The 22395-nt window shown below is 45.8% G+C and overlaps 1 protein-coding gene across 2 annotated transcripts in view; it reads left to right on the forward strand.

Moving 5' to 3' along the window:
- RCOR1 (REST corepressor 1) overlaps positions 1-22395 on the forward strand; it is a 135777-nt gene that overhangs the window by 106953 nt on the left and 6429 nt on the right. The window contains exons 8-10 of one of the 2 annotated variants that reach the window (XM_035105598.3): positions 15256-15468; positions 19197-19274; positions 21941-21998. In XM_035105598.3, the coding sequence (XP_034961489.1) occupies positions 15256-15468; positions 19197-19274; positions 21941-21998 (349 nt within the window). The remainder of the gene's footprint in view (positions 1-15255; positions 15469-19196; positions 19275-21940; positions 21999-22395) is intronic. The other variant, XM_035105605.3, reaches the window with a different exon arrangement.

The following is a 22395-nucleotide window of genomic DNA, read 5'->3' on the forward strand; positions in this document are numbered from 1 at the left end:
CTAGAAGTTTGTGCCTTCCTGATTCTTTTAGCCTCAACTGTTTGCTTGCTGTTGGGGTCATTTTTTATTAACTCTACTCACCTCTCTATCCCAAGTCATGTATGGGGAACCTTTAGCCCTTCAGATGTTGCTGAACTGCAATTCCCAACATCCTTGGCTGTTGGTCACGTTTGCTGTGGCTGATGGTATTTGTAGTTCAGGAACGTCTGGGAGTTTCACAGCTCCCCCCCCCGCCCCCAATCGAGAAAAGCCCTTTATTTTATCTGTTCTTAATCTTCCAATATTCAGCTTCACTAGGATGTCCACGACTTCTAGTGTGATAAGAGAGGTGAAGAAAGCCTTCCCCAGTGCTTTTATCTTTAAAAAGAAACGTTTAGGGGTACTCTCATTTTTACTCAAGAAAATCAACATTTTATAGTTCAAATTGGGAAAAATAAATACAGCAAAAGGACAAAAGTACAAATAACATGTATTACCTCATATTACACAGCTGATAGCTCACAGTTACTTCCACATTGGCATGAGGCTGTGTGCACTAACGTCTTCCTACTCCTATTGAAATACTGCCACACATCCATATTCCACACTGCTTCACACATTAAACGCTCGCATCCATCAGAAATTCAGGAGACACTGGGGAAGGAAATGAGGCCGCCATTTGGGGTAGCAACGGAACTGACCAATCACCATGCTAGATTCCAACTCCTACTTCACACATTAAACGCTAGCTTCTGTCAGAAACTCGGGAAACACCATGACAGGAAATGAGGCCGCCATCGGGTGTAGCAACGGAACTGATGATCCACCGTGCTAGAGAAGAAACTGAACATTTAAATTTTTTTGTTCTCCCGTTAGATTCACAAAATGTTTAGGGGTATGCGTCCCCCTGCAAACCCCCCCCCCCCGAAAAAAGCACTGGCCTTCCCCCATGCCATACATACCATCTGTGTTGTCATGTGCATAATCAAGGACACGTAGCAGCTAGAACTGCAGTCTGAAACTTGAGCCCGAACCATGTTAGAACATCTGTGTCCAGTTACAACTTTCAGGATTCTAGCTTGCGAGTTGGGAGATTCATGGGAAGGGATGCTTTCCTCAATGAATCGGGCTGGCCCATCTTGGTTTAGCCAGCTAAATACAGCCTGCCAGCCACTGGACTCCCTATTTCTTACTCCTCGCCACCAGGCAGACACACAGCAAAAACAGGAAGATTCTCACGCCCCTTGTGGACCTCCCTTTTGTGGTTGGTGGGCTATAAATGTTTGATAGACCACCTACGTGCACGGCCTTGCCACATATAAAGCTGTCTTGTCAGGGAGTGTTGGTGATGCTAAATTTTAAGAAGCGCTTTGAGCTTCTGAACTCCTTTATCACTGCTTATCGCAGGAATTTGTCACACTTGGAACGTCATACTTTTGTACTATTGTGCTATTAAGTCACTTTTGTGGTTAAATCAGACTCAGGATTATGTAGAATAAGCAATTGCGTTAAAGCTGCAAAAGAATAGACAACAGCAATGTGATGGGCAAGCGTCCAGTTCACCTTTTCGCCGAGCTGCATTAAGTATAATTTTTTAAAACATCTGAGTGAATAACAATGTTTTAATACCAAAATCCCCTGGAGGAGTTTGGAAGAGGGGAGATTATATATTCCTTCTCTTTAAATGGTAGCACAGCAGCCTAAGACAGCTGTTTAAAAAAATGCTTCCTTGGCCCAGTAAAGCATCACTTTTCTTGGCAACCGAATGGCACAAAACTATCATCTTATTTGCTCAAACTGGAGCAGGGCTGGATGCAAAACCAAATTGTGACACATCCCTTAACGTCTTGGGGGCAAACATCATTCTACAAACTCCGAGAGTGCCACATCGTACGTGGCTGCTATCTTGATTAGTGCCAAAGGTGTCTGTCAACAATACATTCAGCATTGAAGACGATGGGAATTGAATCATCAGCTGGAAGCCCATAGCTAAATTGTACGTTAGGAGTGCGTTTGGCAAACTAATCTACTGTTCAGAGGAAGCTCTGCAACTTGGCATCATTGCTTTAATCTGGATGCCATCTTTATTGTCTTCTTTCGATCAGCACCTTCTCACCCTGTTTTCAAATTTCATTTGCTTTTCATGAGGACTAGAGACATTTGTAAATCGGGGTTGCATTGGAGCAGGCAGTGGTCGGTGTCCACCACTGACATTCTTGCTTTTATCTCAACCTCGTAATGGCTTTGAGAGGCCAGCGTGACTACTAAGTTATTAAGACTAGTGTCTGTAAAGATGAATATTAGAGGCAATCCTTTGCCAACCCACTGTTGTTCTGGTTGCATTTGAACTATTTTTCTTGCACCATGAACAAAAATTTGCTGACCATGTCTAATAGTAGGCTCCATGCAGAGTTTTGTCTTGGTGTGTGGTCGCAACACATGGGCCATTGGATTCCTCCATGGTGCAATTGATAATAATTACCCCATGGTGGAAGTAAGCAACCAGACAAATCCAGTGTCAAGGAAACAATCCTCAACCTTCTACTAGAAGTCTCCATGCTTAAAGAACAGTTCCTTAGTTTGTAGTAGGGCAGATTAAGCACTTCTTCACTGTTGAGACAGTAACAGCATGGATGATGTACTTCCTGTAATCTGGTGCAGCTGCTGGTAGATTATCCAATTTCCACCATATTGTTTGTTTGTTATGATTTATTTTTTAAAAACCAATCTTCCACCCAATTGGCAGCCCAGAGCAGCATGCAGTATAATTAAAACCCATCAACACAAACTGATTCACAACATGATTAATGTCTTAAAAACTCAACCTTCCAAAACTACAGTTGAACATGCACAAAGATTACATCCTTGGGCAACTAGGTTCCCCAAAGGCTAGTTGAATAAATAAGCCCTTAGCTGGCACCTGAAGCCCAGCAATGAAAGGAACTGTTGTATTTCCCCAGGGAGGGAGTTCTAAAATCTGAGGGCCACCACTGAGAGCGCCTTGCAGTGGTTGCAACCCATGCTAGACACACTGTTCTGTTAGGGGTGCGGGGGGGGGGCTTGCAAGGGACATAGCCATGCGAGTCATCATACCTGTGTGAGTGAAAGCTTGCACACGTTACTGGGAGCAGCATGCAAGCAGCTGAAGGACAAAGGGGGCAACCACATTTTTTGCATAATATGCATTGCTCTGGGTCGTGAAGCAATGTGCCAGTGTGGCATGGTGCAGGGATGAGGAAGCTTCTTCGTGTCGTGTGGGGTGAGGAAGCTCATCTCAACAGGAGGGGAAGCCACCCTGGCTTCTTCACCAGCCAGACTCATCTCTGCCTCTTTGCCCCACTCCTTTCCAGCCTCTGCTTCAGGCTCTTAGTCTGGACTGCACTCTGCCACAGACTCTCCCAGCTCATTAAATCCTGTTGCCTCTTCAGCTTACAACACCTCCTCCTCCCCAGTCTTCTCCTTCAGACCACTCATCGTCATCCCACCACGAATCCCCAGGCTCTCAGCCTTTTTCCCTTGGGGGTTCCCACCACTCCTCTGCGTCCATGGCACATGGTTGGGAAAGACACTAAAACATCGGGGAGCTGTATCTGATCTATGTCAGCAGTACTAAGCTAGACAAATAAATGGCCTAACTTCCTTTGCCAGACTTGGCCCTGGGGTTAGACCCAGGCTTAAATCCCCACTTTGTCGTGCAACTTGCTGGGTGACCTTGAACCAATTCTCAGTATAACAGACCCCCCGCTCACGAGTGTTGTGAAGAGGAAAGTGGGTTGGGAGAACTGTTTTCACTTCTGGAGCTCCTTGGAGGAAATGTCAACGATAAATACAATGTAATGCATAAATCAGCAGACCGTTGCTTGGACTGTCTTTCAAATGCTGAATTCTGGAAGCACGTATGTTTCCCGTGCCCTTGTGTTCCTTTTCGACAGAACCCCTTTCATAATTTTTGCAATCATTTCTTTCTTTTTTTAATTCTTAAGTGACAGATGGATGAATTTATCCAATAACACCTAATGAAGTGCTGCTGGAGGGAGCTCCCACTTTGGGAGTTGACTGTGACATTGAGTGATAATTAAGCACAAATTTAATGCAGTTTAAATTCTGTTAAAATTGGCTGCCTGCTAAATCCCCAATCCAGGAAGCTTTAGGTGTGTGTTGTGTTTCTGAGGTGATGAGCAGCTCTTTGATGCCAGCACCGCAAGTGCCGTCACAGGTCTTTGAACAAGCTCTTTCCACCCTACCCCTTCACAATATTCGCATCCGTAATCCAAATCTTTCAGACAAGGGTCAGGAACAACCTGACCCCCAAAGCAGAGGTCCAGAAGACATAAACGAATTGTGGGATAACCAGCCTCATATAACCAACTTGCTTAAGTCTAATGAACATAGGAAGGAGTTTAAGACCATAGAGCAGGTATCCCCAAACTGCGGCCCTCCAGATGTTTTGGCCTACAACTCCCATGATCCCTAGCTAACAGGACCAGAGTGGTCAGGGAAGATGGGAATTATAGTCCAAAACATCTGGAGGGCCGAAGTTTGGGGACGCCTGCCATAGAGTAAGCTGACCTGCTAAGCTTAGCTCTCTTTGGAAGAGACTAGGTAATCAAGCCATTGTTCTTCCTGTCTATCTGAGAAGCTCAGTGTATGAAGAGGCTAAGCTGGCTAAACTTAGCTGCATGGCTCTAACGTGCCTCTCCTGAGTTCCTGTACCAATAATTTAGGAACTTTCCCCACTGTAACGAATCAGGTTTTGCTGCCTGTGCAATTTTTCTGAATGCTGTATGAATCTGACCTTTGGAGAGTTTGTAAGTAAACAATTTTAAACTTACCAAAGGTACGGTCTTTCTTCTATGCTGGGGAAGGGGCAAATTTTAGATCTCATAAGGGCATATTTTAAAGGTCTGACAGCCTATATTTTCAATGCTTTACTTTTCTGCATGTTTTGTTATCTTAAATCTTTGCTGGGGTTCTCTCACCAAAGACAACTTGTCCCAAACCTGGATCTTTGCATCAAGGGAATTCTCCTTTCTAAAAATACCTATTTTTTCCTTGAACCAACATTTGAAAGCAGGCTAATTTCACTTGCCAATCTGACCTTGTAGGACTTTTTCTCTCCTAAAAACCCTGGAGAACTGCTGCTAGTCAGTGCAGGCAATGCTGGCCTCAATGCACCAATGGTATGACTTACGTAAAAGCAGATGGGTGTGGTTTGCAAGACCAATAAAAATATTCCACTCTCGCTTTTATTTTATTTTATTAATTGGCATTGTTTTCTGGCACCAGCAAGGCCACAATTGTCTCTGTTTTGGATGGATGTTTTAGGATCGATGTATAATTTTTGAAATCCCTTTGACAGGTTTTGCTTATAACAAATGTTGGCTTTGGCTGTGCCTCACCCTCATCCCCCAAAGCCTTTTTTTTTGCCACTGGCTCCCTGCTGCAAAGCCAAGAACAGTGGATGTAGCCATGCATGCTGAAAGTCAAAGTTAATTTGTGTCTGCTGTGCTTTCCAAAAGGAAACAGATGGTTGCCATGTTTGAGTTCAGGTCCCCTTTGCAGCCAAGCAGTGTGCGTTGGATTACACACCCTTGTTTATCACACTGTAGTAGAGCTGATCTCTGCCGCCGTTCCCTCCCTTGTACTCACCTCGCCCCTCCAGAACTGCCAAGGCACATCCAGTCGCTCTGCAGGCACAAGGACACATTGCCTGTGAAGAATACATAAGCTTGTGTGTGCATTGCGTACGGGTGTGCATTCTTCGGGTCTGAGAAGGGAAACCAGGTGCTTGTCAGCAGACACTGTTCTTGGTGCCTCTGTCACTGCCCAGCAGCTGCGGTGCATTGTGGGGTGGGGTACAATGAGAGTGCTACTAGTCACAATGGCTGCGCTCTCTCTATTGCCATAGTCGTTGGCACCTGTCTTGAGAGGCAATGGAGTACGCCTCCAGGGGTGAAGTCAAGCTGCTGTGTTAGCAGCACTGGAGTAGCCTCCCTGGGGTGCAAGCCTGGGCAGTGTATATGGAGGTCCTGGGCTGCCCAGATGACAACACCCCCCCCCTAGGCCTGGCTGAGACGGCCTCAGTCCAGTATACCTGAAGGAGCGTCTCCACCCCATCGTTCTGCCCGGACACTGAGGTCCAGCGCCGAGGGCCTTCTGGCGGTTCCCTCGTTGCAAAAAGCCAAGTTACAGGGAACCAGGCAGAGGGCCTTCTTGATAGTGGCACCCACCCCGTGGAACGCCCTCCCATCAGAGGTCAAAGAGAAAAACAACTACCAGATTTTTAGAGGACATCTGAAGGCAGCCCTGTTTAGGGAAACTTTTAATGTTTAATAGATTGTTGTATTTTAATATTTTGTTGGAAGCCACCCAGAGTGGCTGGGGAAACCCAGCCAGATGGGCGGGGTATAAATAATAAATAAATACTCCATAGCCTTTTCTTCTCTCGAAGATATCCCGCAAGGCAGTGGAGGTTTAGGACCAGAGTTTTCCTCCTCTGTTCTTGTTTGTAGCAGGAGGGAATCTGCCTTTTCTCTGGCGTCTCTCTCCTCCGCAGACCCCCCCCCCCACCTTCAAATTGCCCCCTCCACTACTGTTTTGACCTGTTTGGCAGAGACCTGCTGGCCCAGTGCTCGCCCTCGGCCCGGCCTGGGAAGTGGGAGAAAGTGTGTGGCGCTCGCCCTCGGGCCAGCCCGGATCAGCGCCGCAGCCGCCGCACACTTTCTCTTGCTTGCCCCCGTGCGTTGCGCTCTCCCTTGGGCCGGCCCGGGATCAGCCACCTGAGCGCTGCTGCCCCCTGGCTTCCCCGAGCCCCCGCCGCCAGTCCCCCGGAGCCCATAGGAACGCATTAATTAAATTTCAATGGGTTCCTATGGAAAACGGTGCTTTGCAAGACGAATTTTTCGTAAAACGAATTGACCGGTGGAACGAATTTAATTTGTCTTGCGAGGCACCACTGTATTGTTGTCTTCCAGGGCAGATTCTAGTCAGGCAAAAGCACTTGAGGAGGGTGTACAAATGCTTGGCTTGAAGAGACTCCCAAGGGCCGGATAAGAGCATGATTCAGCCTAAGCTTCTGTTTACAGTAGCAGAAGAAATAAATTATTATTATTTTTCACTGCTCCACAGAACATCTGAAGGATGAAGCAGGGGCTTTATTTTATCTTTAAAAAAAGAAGGAACAATGGGATTTGCCGATCAAAGGATTAAAGGAATACACAAGCAACGGGGGGAAAGGGGCAGAGATTTCTTTTTGTTAACAAGCTTTAAGAAAACCAATTGTGACACGAACATTGTGCGGTGGACCCTTATATAATTTCTTCCACTCTCATATTAATTTTTAATACCATTTAACCAAATGATAAAGCGGCGTACTCAGAGTTCATCCAGTTTTTAATTAAATAGGGAGGGAGGGGAGGAGGGAGAGGAGAAACCTGAGCATGTCATTTCCAGAAAAATATGACAAGTGAAGGGAGAATGCGGAGAGATGTATGTCCTCTCACAGATTAATCTCGCAGGATAATTTTGGATTGCATCAGCCGAGGGACCACAGATACGCAGGCTGATTAACTCTGTGCTGCCAGTTCTGACTGACAACTTCCATCTTTGCTCTATGCAAGGTGGTCACCTTGGCGGTTAACCCAGGTAGAACCAATGCAATTATCCCTCATTACGAGTCCCTGCAGCTCAATAATCTAGGAGGCCAGGGACAGGGAATCGCAAACCTGTGGGCAGATTATGACCCTCCAGAGGTTTCTATCCGGCCCTTGGAATCCTTCCCAGGACACATTGCACACTGGCTCTGTTCTGTGCCATTCCCAACTGCTTTAGCCTGGCTGGACTGTGTCCTTGAACTATGACGGTGCCTCTTGCTTGCCTAAATCATGTGATGGGAGGCATAAAACCCCTCACTTTGACAAGGCTGGTGCATTTATTTTTCAGGTAACAGTGGTACCTATTGATCTGCCCACCTTTGCCTCTGATGCCACCCACCCACCCCTGGCATGCAGTCCCTGGAAAGTTAGCTATAAGAGATCTGTCCTTCAGACTGGAAGGAAGGCCTGGAAACGATGGTCAAAGGCCTGGTTACGATGCCTTATGAGGAACGGCTTAGGGAGCTGGGTATGTTTAGCCTGGAGAAGAGAAGGTTAAGGGGTGATATGATAGCCATGTTCAAATATATAAAAGGATGTCATATAGAGGAGGGAGAAAGGTTGTTTTCTGCTGCTCCAGAGAAGCGGACACGGAGCAATGGATTCAAGGTACAAGAAAGAAGATTCCACCTAAACATTAGGGAAGAACTCCCTGACAGTAAGAGCTGTTTGGCAGTGGAATTTGCTACCAAGGAGTGTGGTGGAGTCTCCTTCTTTGGAGGTCTTTAAGCGGAGGCTTGACAGCCACCTGTCAGGAATGCTTTGATGGTGTTTCTGGCAGGGGGTTGGACTGGACCGGCCCTCTCAGCGCCACCGCAGCACGCTTTCTCCTGCTCGCCCCCCGCGGGCTCTGCTCGCCCTCCGGTCGGCCCGGATCGGCCGCCTCAGCACCACCACCGCCAAGGCGAGCGGGAGAAAGTGGGGCTGCTGCCTCCTGTCTTCCCCTTGGCTCGGGGAAGACAGGCGGGGGCAGCCCTCGCAGCGCCGCGCTTCGGCTCCATCCCCCCTGGCAAGCCCCGGGAAACCACCTGTAGCGCGGGAAGAAGGCAAAGGAAGATCAGCTGTCAGCTTCCCGCGCTGACAGCTGATCTTCCTTTGCCGCCTACATTCTATAGCCGCGCTTCGCAAGACGAAGCGGCGGCCATAGAAAACCTCGTCGTCTTGCGAGTCCCTTGCGCAATGCAAAACTCTCTCATCTTGCGAGTTTTTCGTTGTGCGAGGCATTCATCTTGCGAGGTGCGGTACCACTGTAATGCATTTGCTTGCCTGCATGGAGAATGGAAAAGTGTAACGGTTGGGGTGTGGAAACCTCCTGACGTTTGCGTGGCTAGGTTGTGGCCTACTATACCAAAATTAGAACCACCGCCCCACCCACTTTTGCCTCTGGCCCTGCCCATCTGTGGCATGTGGCCCCTGGGAGGTCACCTAAGGGGGAATGTGGGCCTTGGTGGGAAAAGGTTCCACACACACACAAACACCACACACCACACACACATTACCTGCACCGCGTTATCCTGCACCGCGTTATCCAAAGAGCTTGCCCTAAAATGTGTCAGTGGTGGTGTCTCTGCTTGATGGCGCCACTGCCCACAGATGTTGGCTTGCGCTTGCCAGCCATTATTTGTTGTGGCCTATCTCTGTTCCCTCGTGCCCCCTGGCGCATAGAGAGGGCTTGTGGAGATGGATGTGGTCACAGTGTCCCAATTGCGCTGGAATGTGTGGAAGCAAAGGAACAGAAACTGCCTTCTCCCCGAACACAAATAATCGTCACCATCATGTGATTTGTAGGCCGCCTTTGCATGGTTAAAACCAGGCACCCCCAAACTTCGGCCCTCCAGATGTTTTGGACTACAGTTCCCATCTTCTCCGACCACTGATCCTGTTAGCTAGGGATCATGGGAGTTGCAGGCCAAAACATCTGGAGGGCTGCAGTTTGGGGATGCCTGGTTAAAACCATGCTCGAGGCAGCTAACAAACAACAGGGCAGTTATTTACATAATTGCAAACATCACAACAACAACAACAACAACAACAACATTATTATTTATATGCCACGCATCTGACTCGGTTGCCCCAGCCGCTCTGGGTGGCTCCCAACAGAATATTTACGGGGCCTTGTTTTCTGTCTCTAGTTCAGAAGTGAATAATCTGTGCCCATGGTTATCTGTGTGGAAAAGTATTTTTCAACTTTGAATGTACATTGTAGGGGGTGCTCCTCCATCATGGTGTTTTGGGGGAGGGAGGGACCAATTATTTTATTTTTATTAATTTGTTGAAGCAGCTGTATGCTGCCCTCCTGGTGCAAAGGCACTGCTCAGGGTTGCCTGCATTTAAAACTGACCATTTCATTAAACAAAAAAAAAACCCTCATCAATATGAAACAATCAGCCAAGGAGACAAGATCAGCAGTAGAAACCAAGCATAAGAACATTAGCTCCCTGCACATGAACAAAAGCCTGCCGGAACAAAGGAATAATTAATAGCTGGCGAACAACTGTGAGGGAGGGGGGCTGTGATCCAGAGGCACATAAACTGCAGAGGCCTCCCCCCTCCAATTGCTTCTCTGCCAGCATATCTCTGAATGACCCCCACACACTAACGCCCCCTTCCTTTCCTTGTTAGTGATCACGAAACTTGGGTCGTGGTGCCCAGGCTAGCATAACCATCGTTCAAAGCTAGCCAAAGTTTGCTTTCAAAGCAGAGATTGAAAATCAAGATTAAAAACTGGTTCCAATCTCGGGCTTGCAAGCGAGCGGTGACTAGAGGGAACAATTGCTGCACATTGTGGTGAAAACATAGTTATGACTAAGCAGGAAAAAGAGGAGCGGGGAGGAAGGGGGGAACAGAGGCAGAGAAGTAAACGAAGCTATGGGATGCTCCTGGTTTGAACCACGAGATAACAGAAACACGTAAAATCTAATGTGCTGTTATTCTGGTGCATGTGACTGTTGACCTCTGTGATAGCTGTTCACTCAGCTCTAGCTAATGCAGATCACAGTCTACAGTAGGCTCCCCCAAACTCAGCCCTCCAGCTGTTTTGGGACTACAACTCCCATCATCCCTGACCACTGGTCCTGTTAGCTAGGGATGATGGGAGTTGTAGTCCCAAAACAGCTGGAGGGCCGAGTTTGGGGATGCTTGGTCTACAGAGCCTCCTTCCCTATCCGAGGAGGCAGGCAGCCATCATAGGAGCTTAGCTGCCTGGTGCGCAGTCAGACCATTGGAGCATCTAGCTCAGTATTGTCTACACTGACTGGCAGCAGCTCTCCCAAGATTACCTGGAGATGAGACATGACACTCCACCCCTTTGCTGCAGCCCATCCTTAGAACAAGGTGTGTTGCCTGCTCAGGGGAGCTTTATTCCCTCAGACAAGGAGAGAGCAGCACGACTACTTCATACCTAGCAGTCTTCAAATAAGGAAAGGAAGAAGTAGCAGTTGTAGGACAAATATTTTAGAAGACCCTTTCACATTCTGCTGTGTATACTTCCTTATCCGCAAGAAACCAGGAGAGAGGCAAAACTAAAATGTGTTTTTAGAGAGAGGAATTTGTACTGGAGCTGCAGGCAAATCCAAGTGCTTTGAAACGCAAAACAATATCCCAGATTTATATTTTGAAAACGCATTCTTTCTGTTGCCTACCTTGTCCCCAAAAGACCTTTTATTTTCGTTTGCAGGGCAGATTCCATACCCATGCAAAAATCTTTATCTCAGTGCTTCATGGTACTGCATATAAAAATGAATGAGCTTTAAGGATTAGTCTGCAATCATCTGACCCCTCATGTTTTGTCTTAAATTAGTTTCTGCTTCTTCCCCTCTGGCTGACACACAGGAAATTACATCTCAAACTTAAACTTTACTCTTCTCTCTCTCTCCCTCTCTCCCACCCACTCAACAAGCAAGGTCTTCTTTTATTTCTGGCACAGAATTAAAGTGACATATTGGTGGCCTAGCTTTGGAAAGAGTGGCGTGGAAATCATTGCGTAGATTTGAGTGACACACTTGGAAAGTGATGAGGGGAGCCGGGGCAGGGTACTTTCCCTCCAGCTGGTGAAAACCAGTAGCAACCTATTTTACAAATACCTTTGGAGCTGAACCCTCACAAGGCAGCTTCCAGCAAAGCAGAGACTCAGCCCAGGCAATCTCAGCATTCAAGGCTCAAATATAAAATAAAACAATGGTGGAGAGAATATATATATATAGCAAAATATAGGTGCTTTATTAGCAAAGCCAGGATCTACACAAGGAGTGTCAGGCCTAATGAGCACAGCAACTCATCTCTGGCAAGTCTTGCCCCATGAAATATAAAATAAAACAAATTGTGTGTGTGTGTGTGTGTTGAGAGTCCCTTGGACTGCAAGAAGATCAAACCTATCCATTCTGAAGGAAATCAGCCCTGAGTGCTCACTGGAAGGACAGATCCTGAAGCTGAGGCTCCAATACTTTGGCCACCTCATGAGAAGAGAAGACTCCCTGGAAAAGACCCTGATGTTGGGAAAGATTGAGGGCACAAGGAGAAGGGGACGACAGAGGACGAGATGGTTGGACAGTGTTCATGAAGCTACGAACATGAGTGACCAAACTGCGGGAGGCAGTGGAAGACAGACGTGTCTGGCGTGCTCTGGTCCATGGGATCACGAAGAGTCGGACACGACTAAACGACTAAACAACAACAACAGCATGTGTGTTTTATATTTCATGGGGACAAGACCTGCCAGAGATGAGTTGCTGTGCTCATTAGGCCTGACACTCCTTGTGTAGATCCTGGTTTTGCTAATAAAGCGTGAACTCCAACTTGCTAGTGTGATTTGCTGGCTCCTGTCGGTGAGGGAAGGAGGGGAAGCAGATCCCCTGACACTACCAGAAGAACTGACTAAGCACTACCTTGGATACAAGCCTTGGATAAATGCATAACGTAACACCCATATAGTAGCAAAGAATTAAACAGTTGTATAAATTACAGTTCATAATACGTACAGTGGTACCTCTGGTTAAGAACTTAATTCGTTCCGGAGGTCTGTTCTTAACCTGAAACTGTTCTTAACCTGAGGTACCCCTTTAGCTAATGGGGCCTCCCACTGCCGCCGCTCGATTTCTGTTCTCATCCTGAAGTAAAGTTCTTAACCCGAGGTAATATTTCTGGGTTAGCGGAGTCTGTAACCTGAAGCGTTTGTAACCTGAAGCGTTTGTAACCCGAGGTACCACTGTAATGAATGCTATCAATGTGATCAATGCATGATAACAGGTAATACATGATACATCCCAAATCGGGCACCCCCAAACTGCGGCCCTCCAGATGTTTTGGCCTACAACTCCCATGATCCCTAGCTAACAGGACCAGTGGTCGGGGAAGATGGGAATTGTAGTCCAAAACATCTGGAGGGCCGAAGTTTGGGGATGCCTGTCCCCAATGAATACATGCTAGGAAATCATGTCAAGTTAATCACAGCTTTGTCCCAGCAATAAATTCCACAACTCAACCCCTGTAAAGTAGTCTCATAACTTGTTATTACCCACTTACCTTGCTTGCAACTGTAAAATATAATGCATATCCTTTTTAAATTGCAAATTTATTAACAAAAGAAAAAATAGAGAGAAAATGCACACAAGGGGGGTGGAGGGGGTAGAACCAAACAACAAGAACCGAACAAAACCCAAATCATCTATTCACATTCACAATAACACTCAGCATCTATGCATCCATCTTAATTTGCACATACAGATCAATATATGCCATCCAAATGTCCAAGGGCATTAAGGTCTTCAGATCATTACATAATAGATATTTATTCTTCCAGGCTTAAGTCACTCAGTCACCATAAGGACTTGCAGATTCCATTTTTGTTGTCCTGTTGTTAGTCCCCCATACTACAGGGGAATAATTTAAAAGTACACAAACACCCACAAATATGAAGGATTTTGCCAATATAGGATTAATACAGCGCAAAACAAATATTTTGCTGCACTGGCTCACATTATATGCCTCAATGAGGCATTTCCTGCATTGCACTTCCAGCCTACATCTTAGCTGCTTGACAGCACCTTCTTGTAGAGATGTTATTGAGTCTAGCTTACCTGAAACCCCCAATTTTGCTGAATCTGTCTCAGTTTTAAATCAAAAGAAACATTCTGTCTAGATTCCAAAGCAATCTTCCATTGTTCGGGTCGTATTGTCCATTCTAATTCCCTTTACAGGTAGGTAGCCGTGTTGGTCTGCCGGAGTCTAAACAAAATAAAAAAATCCCTTCCAGTAGCACCTTAGAGACCAACTGTTCCACCCTTCCCTAAATAATGCAAATACAACATCTTCCTGGAAAATACGGGATGCAGTAGCATATCTACATGTTAGTGTTAATGATGCCAGCCTCGTTTTGACAGATGCAATGCAAGCATGGTTAACTTTGTCACCCGTAAGAGCCATGTCAGCCTTCGTGGTGGCTGCAGTAGAGCTATGATAGTGGTTCCTCCCAGGGAGTCAACATTTTCCCCACCATGCTGGGGGCTGGTCTGCTAATCCCAAACAATTTGCAAGGCAAGATTGTCCATACATAAGCTCTCTGCCATAGCCTCTTCCTGCTCACCAAACCCTGTTACCTCTTCAACTTTTGACACCTCCACCTCCCAGTCTTCTCCTTCTGACCACACATTGTCGTCCCACTGCCAGTCCCCTGGCTCTGAGTCTTCTTCCCCGGGGGGTTCTTCTTACCACTCCTCTGCATCCAGCCAGTCTATAACTTCAGGGCATAAAAATACAATATAAAAAACACATAATAAAGTCCAACAATCCTCCCTCCCACAACACATTTAAGGATATCAGATGTTAACCGGCCTTGTGGAAGAGGAATGTTTTTGCCTGGTGCCTAAATGTATGCAGTGAAGGTGCCAGGCGAACTTCCCTGGGGAGAGCATTCCACAAATGGGGAGCCACCCCAGAGAAGACCCGTTTCCGTATCGCCACCCTTCGGACCTCCCATGGAGGAGGCACACAAAGAAAGGGCCTCAGAGGATGGGGTTTGGGTCGGTTCATATGGAGAGAAGCAAATCACGATGTGTGTGAAAATCACAATGTGAGGGAAAACTGCAAAGCCAGCCAATGCCTCCACATAGCTCCATCCTTATTTCAGACGTTGTGGGACGTGGGTGGCACTGTGGTCTAAACCACTGAGCCTCTTGGGCTTGCCGATCAGAAGGTTGGCGGTTTGAATCCCCGCGATGCTGATGCCAACCTAGCAATTCGAAAGCACGCCAAAAATTGCAAGTACATAAATAGGTACCGCTCCGGCGGAAAGGTAAATGGCGTTTCCATGCGCTGCTTCTGGCACAACGCCGGCTCCCTCGGCCTGAAAGCGAGATGAGCGCCGCAACCCCAGAGTCGTCTGCGACTGGACTTAACTGCCAGGGGTCCTTTACCTTTCTTTTTTTATTCCGCGATGGTGGTATATAACAAAGTTGAAAACCAGATATTGCCCAGCCCTAGCAGTACTGTAATGTGGCAGCTTCACTCCTTGCAAGGATCAGCCACCACAATCAGACAAATTACAGGTTTGTAGGCCTCTTAAACAGTTGTATGTATGTGTGGATGTACAGTAGTTTGAAGTGAATTATCCCGGCTTAACGTATGGCAGATTTCTACTTTGCAGGTTCCCCCAGTGGAAACCGTTCCTCAGGTGAAGAAGGAGAAGCACAGTACCCAGGCAGCTAAGAACAGAGCCAAGAGGAAACCTCCCAAGGGAATGTTCCTTTCTCAAGAAGATGTGGAGGCCGTCTCCGCCAACGCCACAGCTGCTACCACCTTGCTGAGGCAACTGGATATGGAATTGGTCTCCATCAAACGACAGGTACGAGTGCTTTTCCCTGCGACAAATCAAGGCTTATTTTTAATCACCCCATACATATTTTAAGAAAGGAGCTGCCTTTTTCGCCTCCCCGGAGGATTCATAGCTCGGACGAGATGTTTTGCATCGGGATGAGACTTGATTAACAAGCTGTCAGCTGAGCAGCATGTTTCAGAATGGAATTATTTCATCTTGGCTTTCTATTTACAGTGCAGCAAGGTACAATGTGCAGTTTGCCAGCTTCCTGTCTCTTCCCCCAAGATGCTACTATAGACTTCTATAAATCACAGCTTCTGTACTCTTCTTATACTCTGGACGGGTTTGTTTTTTTGGTTTGGAGAACATTTTTGTACCAGCCAAAAAAACCCTTTTTTCTTTCTTTTTTGCATACTTGGTGACTTGATTTCCTTCCCAACTTCAACTTTTACTCATATAGCAATCTTCCACACTCTCAAATCCAGGAATACAACTAGGATAGCACTTGTTTTTCCTGCCATACCGTTCCTATACAATAGACATTTCTCTAACCCCCCCCCAAAAAAACCCCACATTATAGCAAGTCTGAACTGTGTGACGAATTTGGCCCGGTTGCTGCCGTTCTGCATATCTTCAAGTTTCCTATGTTAAAACAGCTTTCTTCCAACTCTATGATTCCATGATTTTATGATTGCAACCCCTGGGCAACTCGCTCCCCAAATATGTTTTGCCTTAAAAGGATTGTTTGTTTTTTCAAGTGCCACATATATTCACAACACATATTTAAAGCACTAGGATTCCATTTTGAACAGTCATGGCTTCTTCCCCCAAAGAATTCTGGGAGCTGTAGTTTGTGATGCTGGGGGTTACTAGGTAGATCCCCCTATTTGCCCCCTAGAGCTATAGTTCTCAGAGGGGCTTAACCATCAAGTCCCTCTTCACAGGGAACTCGGGAAACTGTAGCTCTGGGAGAGGAGTAGGGGTCTCCCGGCAGCTGCCAGCACCCTTGACAAATTACAAGGCCCAAGATTCTTTGGGGGAAGACATTGAGTGTATGAAGTAGTACCATATGATACCACTTTATGGTGCGAATGTGGCCCAAGTGTGGGACAGGACTCCTCTAATGGCTGGTGTGAACTGTTTCCAAGGGAGATGTAAGCTCCTCCCAGACATTTCCTAGTATGTACTGATTGGTCCATGGTGCAGAATTCCAATTGCCTTTCTCAATCAGTGCAATAGAAGAGGCTGTGTTTTGATTGGTTGCGCTCATGATTAACTGAGCAGCATTCGTATTTTTTAAAATGGCAGGTTTCTCTCACTTTGTAGATTTTTTCAAAAATGCAGAAGCATGTTTCTTCATATAGAACTTGTAGCTTTGTTCCCTTTTCTCTTGAACCAATTATCAGTTGTCCGATTTGGATGATGTATGCCTGTTGCACCACTCTTAATTACTGATTATAAAAATTTAGGGGCTATACTTTGGCCAAGCATCCAGTTCCAGGATAATAGAAATTAGAGGTCAGAGCATCAAATATTTTATGCCCTTTATGAATATAAACAAAAGCTTCAATCCCATGAGTAAATACACTTGAACCTGTGAGTAAACATGCACAGAATTGCACTGGAAGTTAATGCAACCTTTTTTGTTTGGCCACATTCTACATTTGCTTATACCAATCACTTCATGGCGCTTTGGTTCCGTGCGCAGATAAGTGGGATAAACCCCTCACCCCAAACAAATAGTAATTAAGTAAAGCAAATACTCCCTTTTCCTAATTAATTTTACTACGTTTGTATCTTGCATTACACTTCGGGCTTTTATTTTCCCTGCACTGGCTACAGCTATAAAAGGATTGAAGTAAGAAAAATGAACCCCAGTGCTTAATGGAATCTCCTGAAAAGCCGAACAAAATATTTATAGGCTCCGCGTGGATTACGAATGCCTCACGAAGGACTGGGAAATGAAGGGTGGGAGTTGAAAACTTGGCAGGTGCAGCCTTGCCAACACTGAACCCACCCCAGGGGAGAAATGGCAGCAACTGAAAATTCCCCGCTGACTTCACTTTTGCTGTCTTTGTCCCCTTTGTGCATACAGGTGAAACTCGGAAAATTAGAATATCGTCGAAAAGTGCATTTATTTCAGTAATGCAACTTATTTTTATTATTTTTTCTTTTAATTTTTACAAATGCTTTCTTTTGGAAATTCCACAGTAATAAAACAAATAGTTACAATAATACAAAAATAAGCAAAAATAAACATTGCTATTACATTCCATTTATAATTGACCCGCCTAACGACAAATAATTACAATTACAACAAATAAAGGCTTGACATATCTTGCTTTGCATGTCATGCATCTATCTCATGTATTGGTTTCACCTTTTAAGTTGCATTACTGAAATAAATGCACTTTTCAACGATATTCTAATTTTCCGAGTTTCACCTGTAAATGCCGATGCTTTTGTCCCCCCATCAAGGCCAGGGACCTTTTGTTGGGACTCCCAACTCCCTTCATTCCCTAGCTATTGAACAGGTTGCCTAGAGGGGATGGGAACTAGGAATCCAACAGTACCTAGAGAGCCACAGGTTCCCTACCCCGAATTAAGAGGAGCATGGCAGCCAGCGAACCCGTCATCTCTCTCCACGCCTCTCCTGCTAAGCAAAATGCACAGAGGTGCCATGCCACAGATTTAAGAGCATAAGAACAGCATTGCTGGTAGGTCAGACCTGGGGATTTCACTCTTCTATCATTGCTTCCCAGCAGATGAATTGCTAGATACTTTTGGGGTAGTAGATGGATGGGGAGAAACAAAAGGAGCCATGGGTGTTTCTGTATTATTTCCTTCTGGTATCTGATTCCACGATCTCTTTAATGTTTCCCTACAGTACAGTGGTACCTCTACTTACGAATGTTTCTACTTACGAATGGAGCTCCATCCGCCATCTTGGATGCGGTTTAGATAGGATTTTTTCTACTTGCGAATTTTTTCTCCCAATGCATTCCTATGGGATTCGGCTTACAAAAATTTTTCTACCTACAAATGTGCGTTTGGAACGCATTAAATTCGTAAGTAGAGGTACCACTGTATAGTGAAACTGGCAGTCTCAGTAGGGCTCCAAAGCAGGGCTTCTGTGTTCTATAATCTGATGGTGGTTGTTTTTAGTTTTTAAAACACCGAGCTTTTTTCTCTTGCTGTGTGTTGTTGGGTTTTTTTAAGGGCGGGATAGGTAAGTACGCTCTGCTTTTAAATGTCAGCATTAAACTGTTACGAGCTGCCTCTCAGCGTAAAAGGTCTTTGAGGGCAAACACTCTCTGTAATTCAAAGGCCAGGCGTACTTTCCCAGTTATTTCCTACTGAGACTCGTGGCCCGCAAACCGTCTCCGAGATCCTCTTGACCTGCACATCTGAAACTTAACAGTTCCCTTAGCTTTTGTGTGTGTGCGTAAAGAAGCCCTGGGAAAAAGGGTATTTTCTTTTAGATCTTGTGCAGGCTTGCCTCTTAAATTAGTTAAAAGTTCTCATTTCTTCCCTGGAGTCCTTTGGCTCTGAAGCGAAGCTGCAGTCCTCAAAGCAGCACTGACCAGAAAAAGAAAAAAGAAAAAGGTAGGAAGTTTTAGTTAGAGAAAGGAAAAAGTGTTTCAGAAAATTGCAGATCAGAGCTTGAAGGCAGGGGCTTCTCCACCCCGCCCCATCTGAAGGAAGTGGTGTTTTATTCTGTTATCTCTATTGACAGACGAGGCTTTTCTTTTCAGATTCAGAATATCAAGCAAACAAACAGCGCTCTGAAAGAGAAACTTGAAAGAGGAGTCGAACAATATCGGATGCCAGAGGTAACTTTATGTCCTAATGGAATTTGAACCAAAGGAGCGGTGTGTGTGTTGTGTGTGTGTGTGTGTGTGTGTGTGTGTGTGTGTGTGAGAGAGAGAGAGAGAGAGAGAGAGAGAGAGAGAGAGAGAGAGAGAGAGAGAGATGGCAGTTGTGCTGAAAGTCTGTTGGTTTCATGTGCGCTGACCGGTGCTAAATTCATATGAGTCCTCATGCAGATTGAAAAACAGGTTTCCTTTCAAATTCACCTCCAGACTTTGGGATGCAAGTCTGCAACAGCAACAGCAACAATGCATACAAAAATTATATATATATTAGAGGGAAGTGCACATAAAAAAATGCATATATAAATGAAGACAACGTGCAAAAACATACGGCGTATGGGGAAATTGCAATATATATATATTCGAGACAGAATGGCATTTAAAAAATAATAATTGTGCCAACAATCTTGCCCGCGTGTGAGAGAGGAATCAGGGTCTTCCTGCATATCATCCCAGATTAGGGTTGAGAAGCTTGCAGCCCATAGGGCTATAACGTGGCCTTCAGTCTAATTTCAGGAGGGTCACAAGGAGGGGAAACATAGTGGGCAGGAATTGCCACACTCATCTTGGCTCTGGTCCTGCCTACACCTGCCCTAACAGGAGAGAATGCAGGGCTTCCACAGAGAAAAAGGGCTCTGCACCTTTTTAGCAGTGCAGGAACAAGCCTTGGGGCTCACACGCTCTCTCTTCTCACCCTTCCTTCCAATGCAGCCGCGCAGAAGAGATTCAGAGCGTCTATGTGCACTTCTGCGTAAACAGAGTTTTGGTCTATGTCTGGGCTCTGAGCACCGCTTGCTGGGAATTGCAGGTGGGCAGAGGGCTGTTGTGCTCATTGTCCCCCTTGCAGGCTTTCCCCCAGGCATCGCTGGTTAGTCATTGTAAGAACTAGATGGCCCACTGGCCTTGACCCAACAGGCTCATCTTACATTCCCATGAACTATGGTTAGCTTAAACCAGGCATCCCCAAAGTTTGGCCCTCCAGATGTTTTGGACTACAATCCCCACCATCCCTGACCACTGGTCCTCTTAGCTAGGGGTCATGGGAGTTGTAGGCCAAAACATCTGGAGGGCCGCAGTTTGGGGATGCCTGGCTTAAACTATGGTTTCTTCAAACACATTGGGAACAAACCATGTCACGATCCTGGCACTCACAGATTGAATACCCCTGTGAGTATAGCCACCTCCCCCTCTAGACTTTCTCATATGAGACAAGAGGAGTTTAGGGAATTTTTTAAAAAAATGTTTTTATACGTTGTTTGCCTTTGTTACTGAATCTGATCCTTCTGCATGGTTTTGTATGCATTGTGGTATTTTATGCATTGTGACTTGCAGTTATTTTGATTCATCATAACTGTAAAGGTAAAGGGACCCCTGACCTTTAGGTCCAGTCGCGGACGACTCTGGGGTTGCGGCGCTCATCTCACTTTACTGGCTGAGGGAGCCTGCGTACAGCTTCCAGGTCATGTGGCCAGCATGACTAAGCTGCTTCTGCCGAACCAGAGCAGCGCACGGAAATGCCGGTTGCCTTCCCGCCCTAGCGGTCCCTATTTATCTACTTGCACTTTGATGTGCTTTCGAACTGCTAGGTTGGCAGGAGCTGGGACCGAGCAATGGGAGCTCGCCCCATCGCGGGGATTCAAACCGCTGACCTTCTGATTGGCAAGCTCTAGGCTCTGTGGTTTAGTCCACAGCGCCACCCATGTCCCGTTCATCATAGTAATTATTTATTGCAAAGTAATAAAGTCAACTCTCAAAACATTAATATTTATTGTTTACTATTATATAACTTTGTTATTACTTTTGTTTGATAGAAGTCGTTCCATTTCAAAGTTCCGTTTTATTATTACTTTCTGTATTGGATCAGATTATTGTAGTGTGTGTGTTCTTTGTTGCACATTTCATTGCTGTAATATACATTGCTGTAATATACACAAAGGTGGTCTACAAATTAAAAGTGAAATGAAAAGTGAGGTCAGGGAGTGGAGCCAGGCTAGCAGGCATAACATTGAGAGCCTGACATTGAAGCTCAGTGAGTCACCATGGACCAGTCACAAGTTCTTGGCCGAACCACTTCACAGGGTTCTTGTGAGGATGAAAGGCAGGGTTGAATCACGTCTGCCATCTTAAGCTTCTTGGTGGAAAGGAGGGCTATAAATAAAAATTTCATAGAAACCTAGTTTTAACATGAAGCTTGGTGCATGGAACTCGGTTGGGGTGGTATTTGAAGAGAACTAGTTGGGCTTGGCCACCATTGCTCAATGGCAGAACATCTACCTTGCATGGAGAAGGTCCCAGGTTCAGTGCCTGCCATCTCCAGGTTGGGCTGGGAGAGATTCCCTGAGCTTAGATCACCTGGCTGCTCACTCCAGCCCCTCCTTCTTTCCTGCTGTCAGCCAGCAGTTAATTCAGATAATGAATTGCTTCTGTCGTTTAACTAAATATATTCTTTCTTTCTTTCTTACCGCTCAGAGGAATAATGGGGACTTTGTTTAACAAATGACTGTTTTCCTCTTGGAGCTCAAGCAATTTGTTCAAATTTTTCATTTGTGTACACTTGTCAGGCTTGGGGTTTGAAAGCAGATCTGTTACCTAAGTAAATGGTTCCTTTTCTTTCTCGTGGCACTTAGGTTACGCTGAAATGCAACGCACGCTGGACCACCGACGAGCAGCTTCTTGCTGTACAAGGTATAGTGCCAGAAACCCATTTCTGTGCATTGGAGGGTGGTTCTCTGTCTCTGGGGTAGTCAGCGTGGAGCCCTTCAGATGTGGGCTGGAGCCCATCAGCCCCAGCCATCAGGATCAAAGATCAGGAAAGATGGGAGTTGTAGTTTGCCATATATAGTGGGCACCCTATTTCTTTGTGATGGAGAACTCCCACATTGATAACAAAGAATTTATCCTGTAGTGGTGCAACTTCTCCAGCATTTTGGGTGTATCAGTGCCAGCTTCCGAGGAAAAATAAAAAAATTCCTTCAGTAGCGCCTTAAAGACCAACTAAGTTTTTATTTTGGTATGAGCTTTCGTGTGCATGCACACTTCTTCAGATACACTTCTTCAGAATTTGTTTATTTTGCTTCGACTC

This window comes from Zootoca vivipara, chromosome 1 (assembly GCF_965207765.1).
Source record: "Zootoca vivipara chromosome 1, rZooViv2.hap1.1, whole genome shotgun sequence".
Taxonomy (NCBI): domain Eukaryota; kingdom Metazoa; phylum Chordata; class Lepidosauria; order Squamata; family Lacertidae; genus Zootoca; species Zootoca vivipara.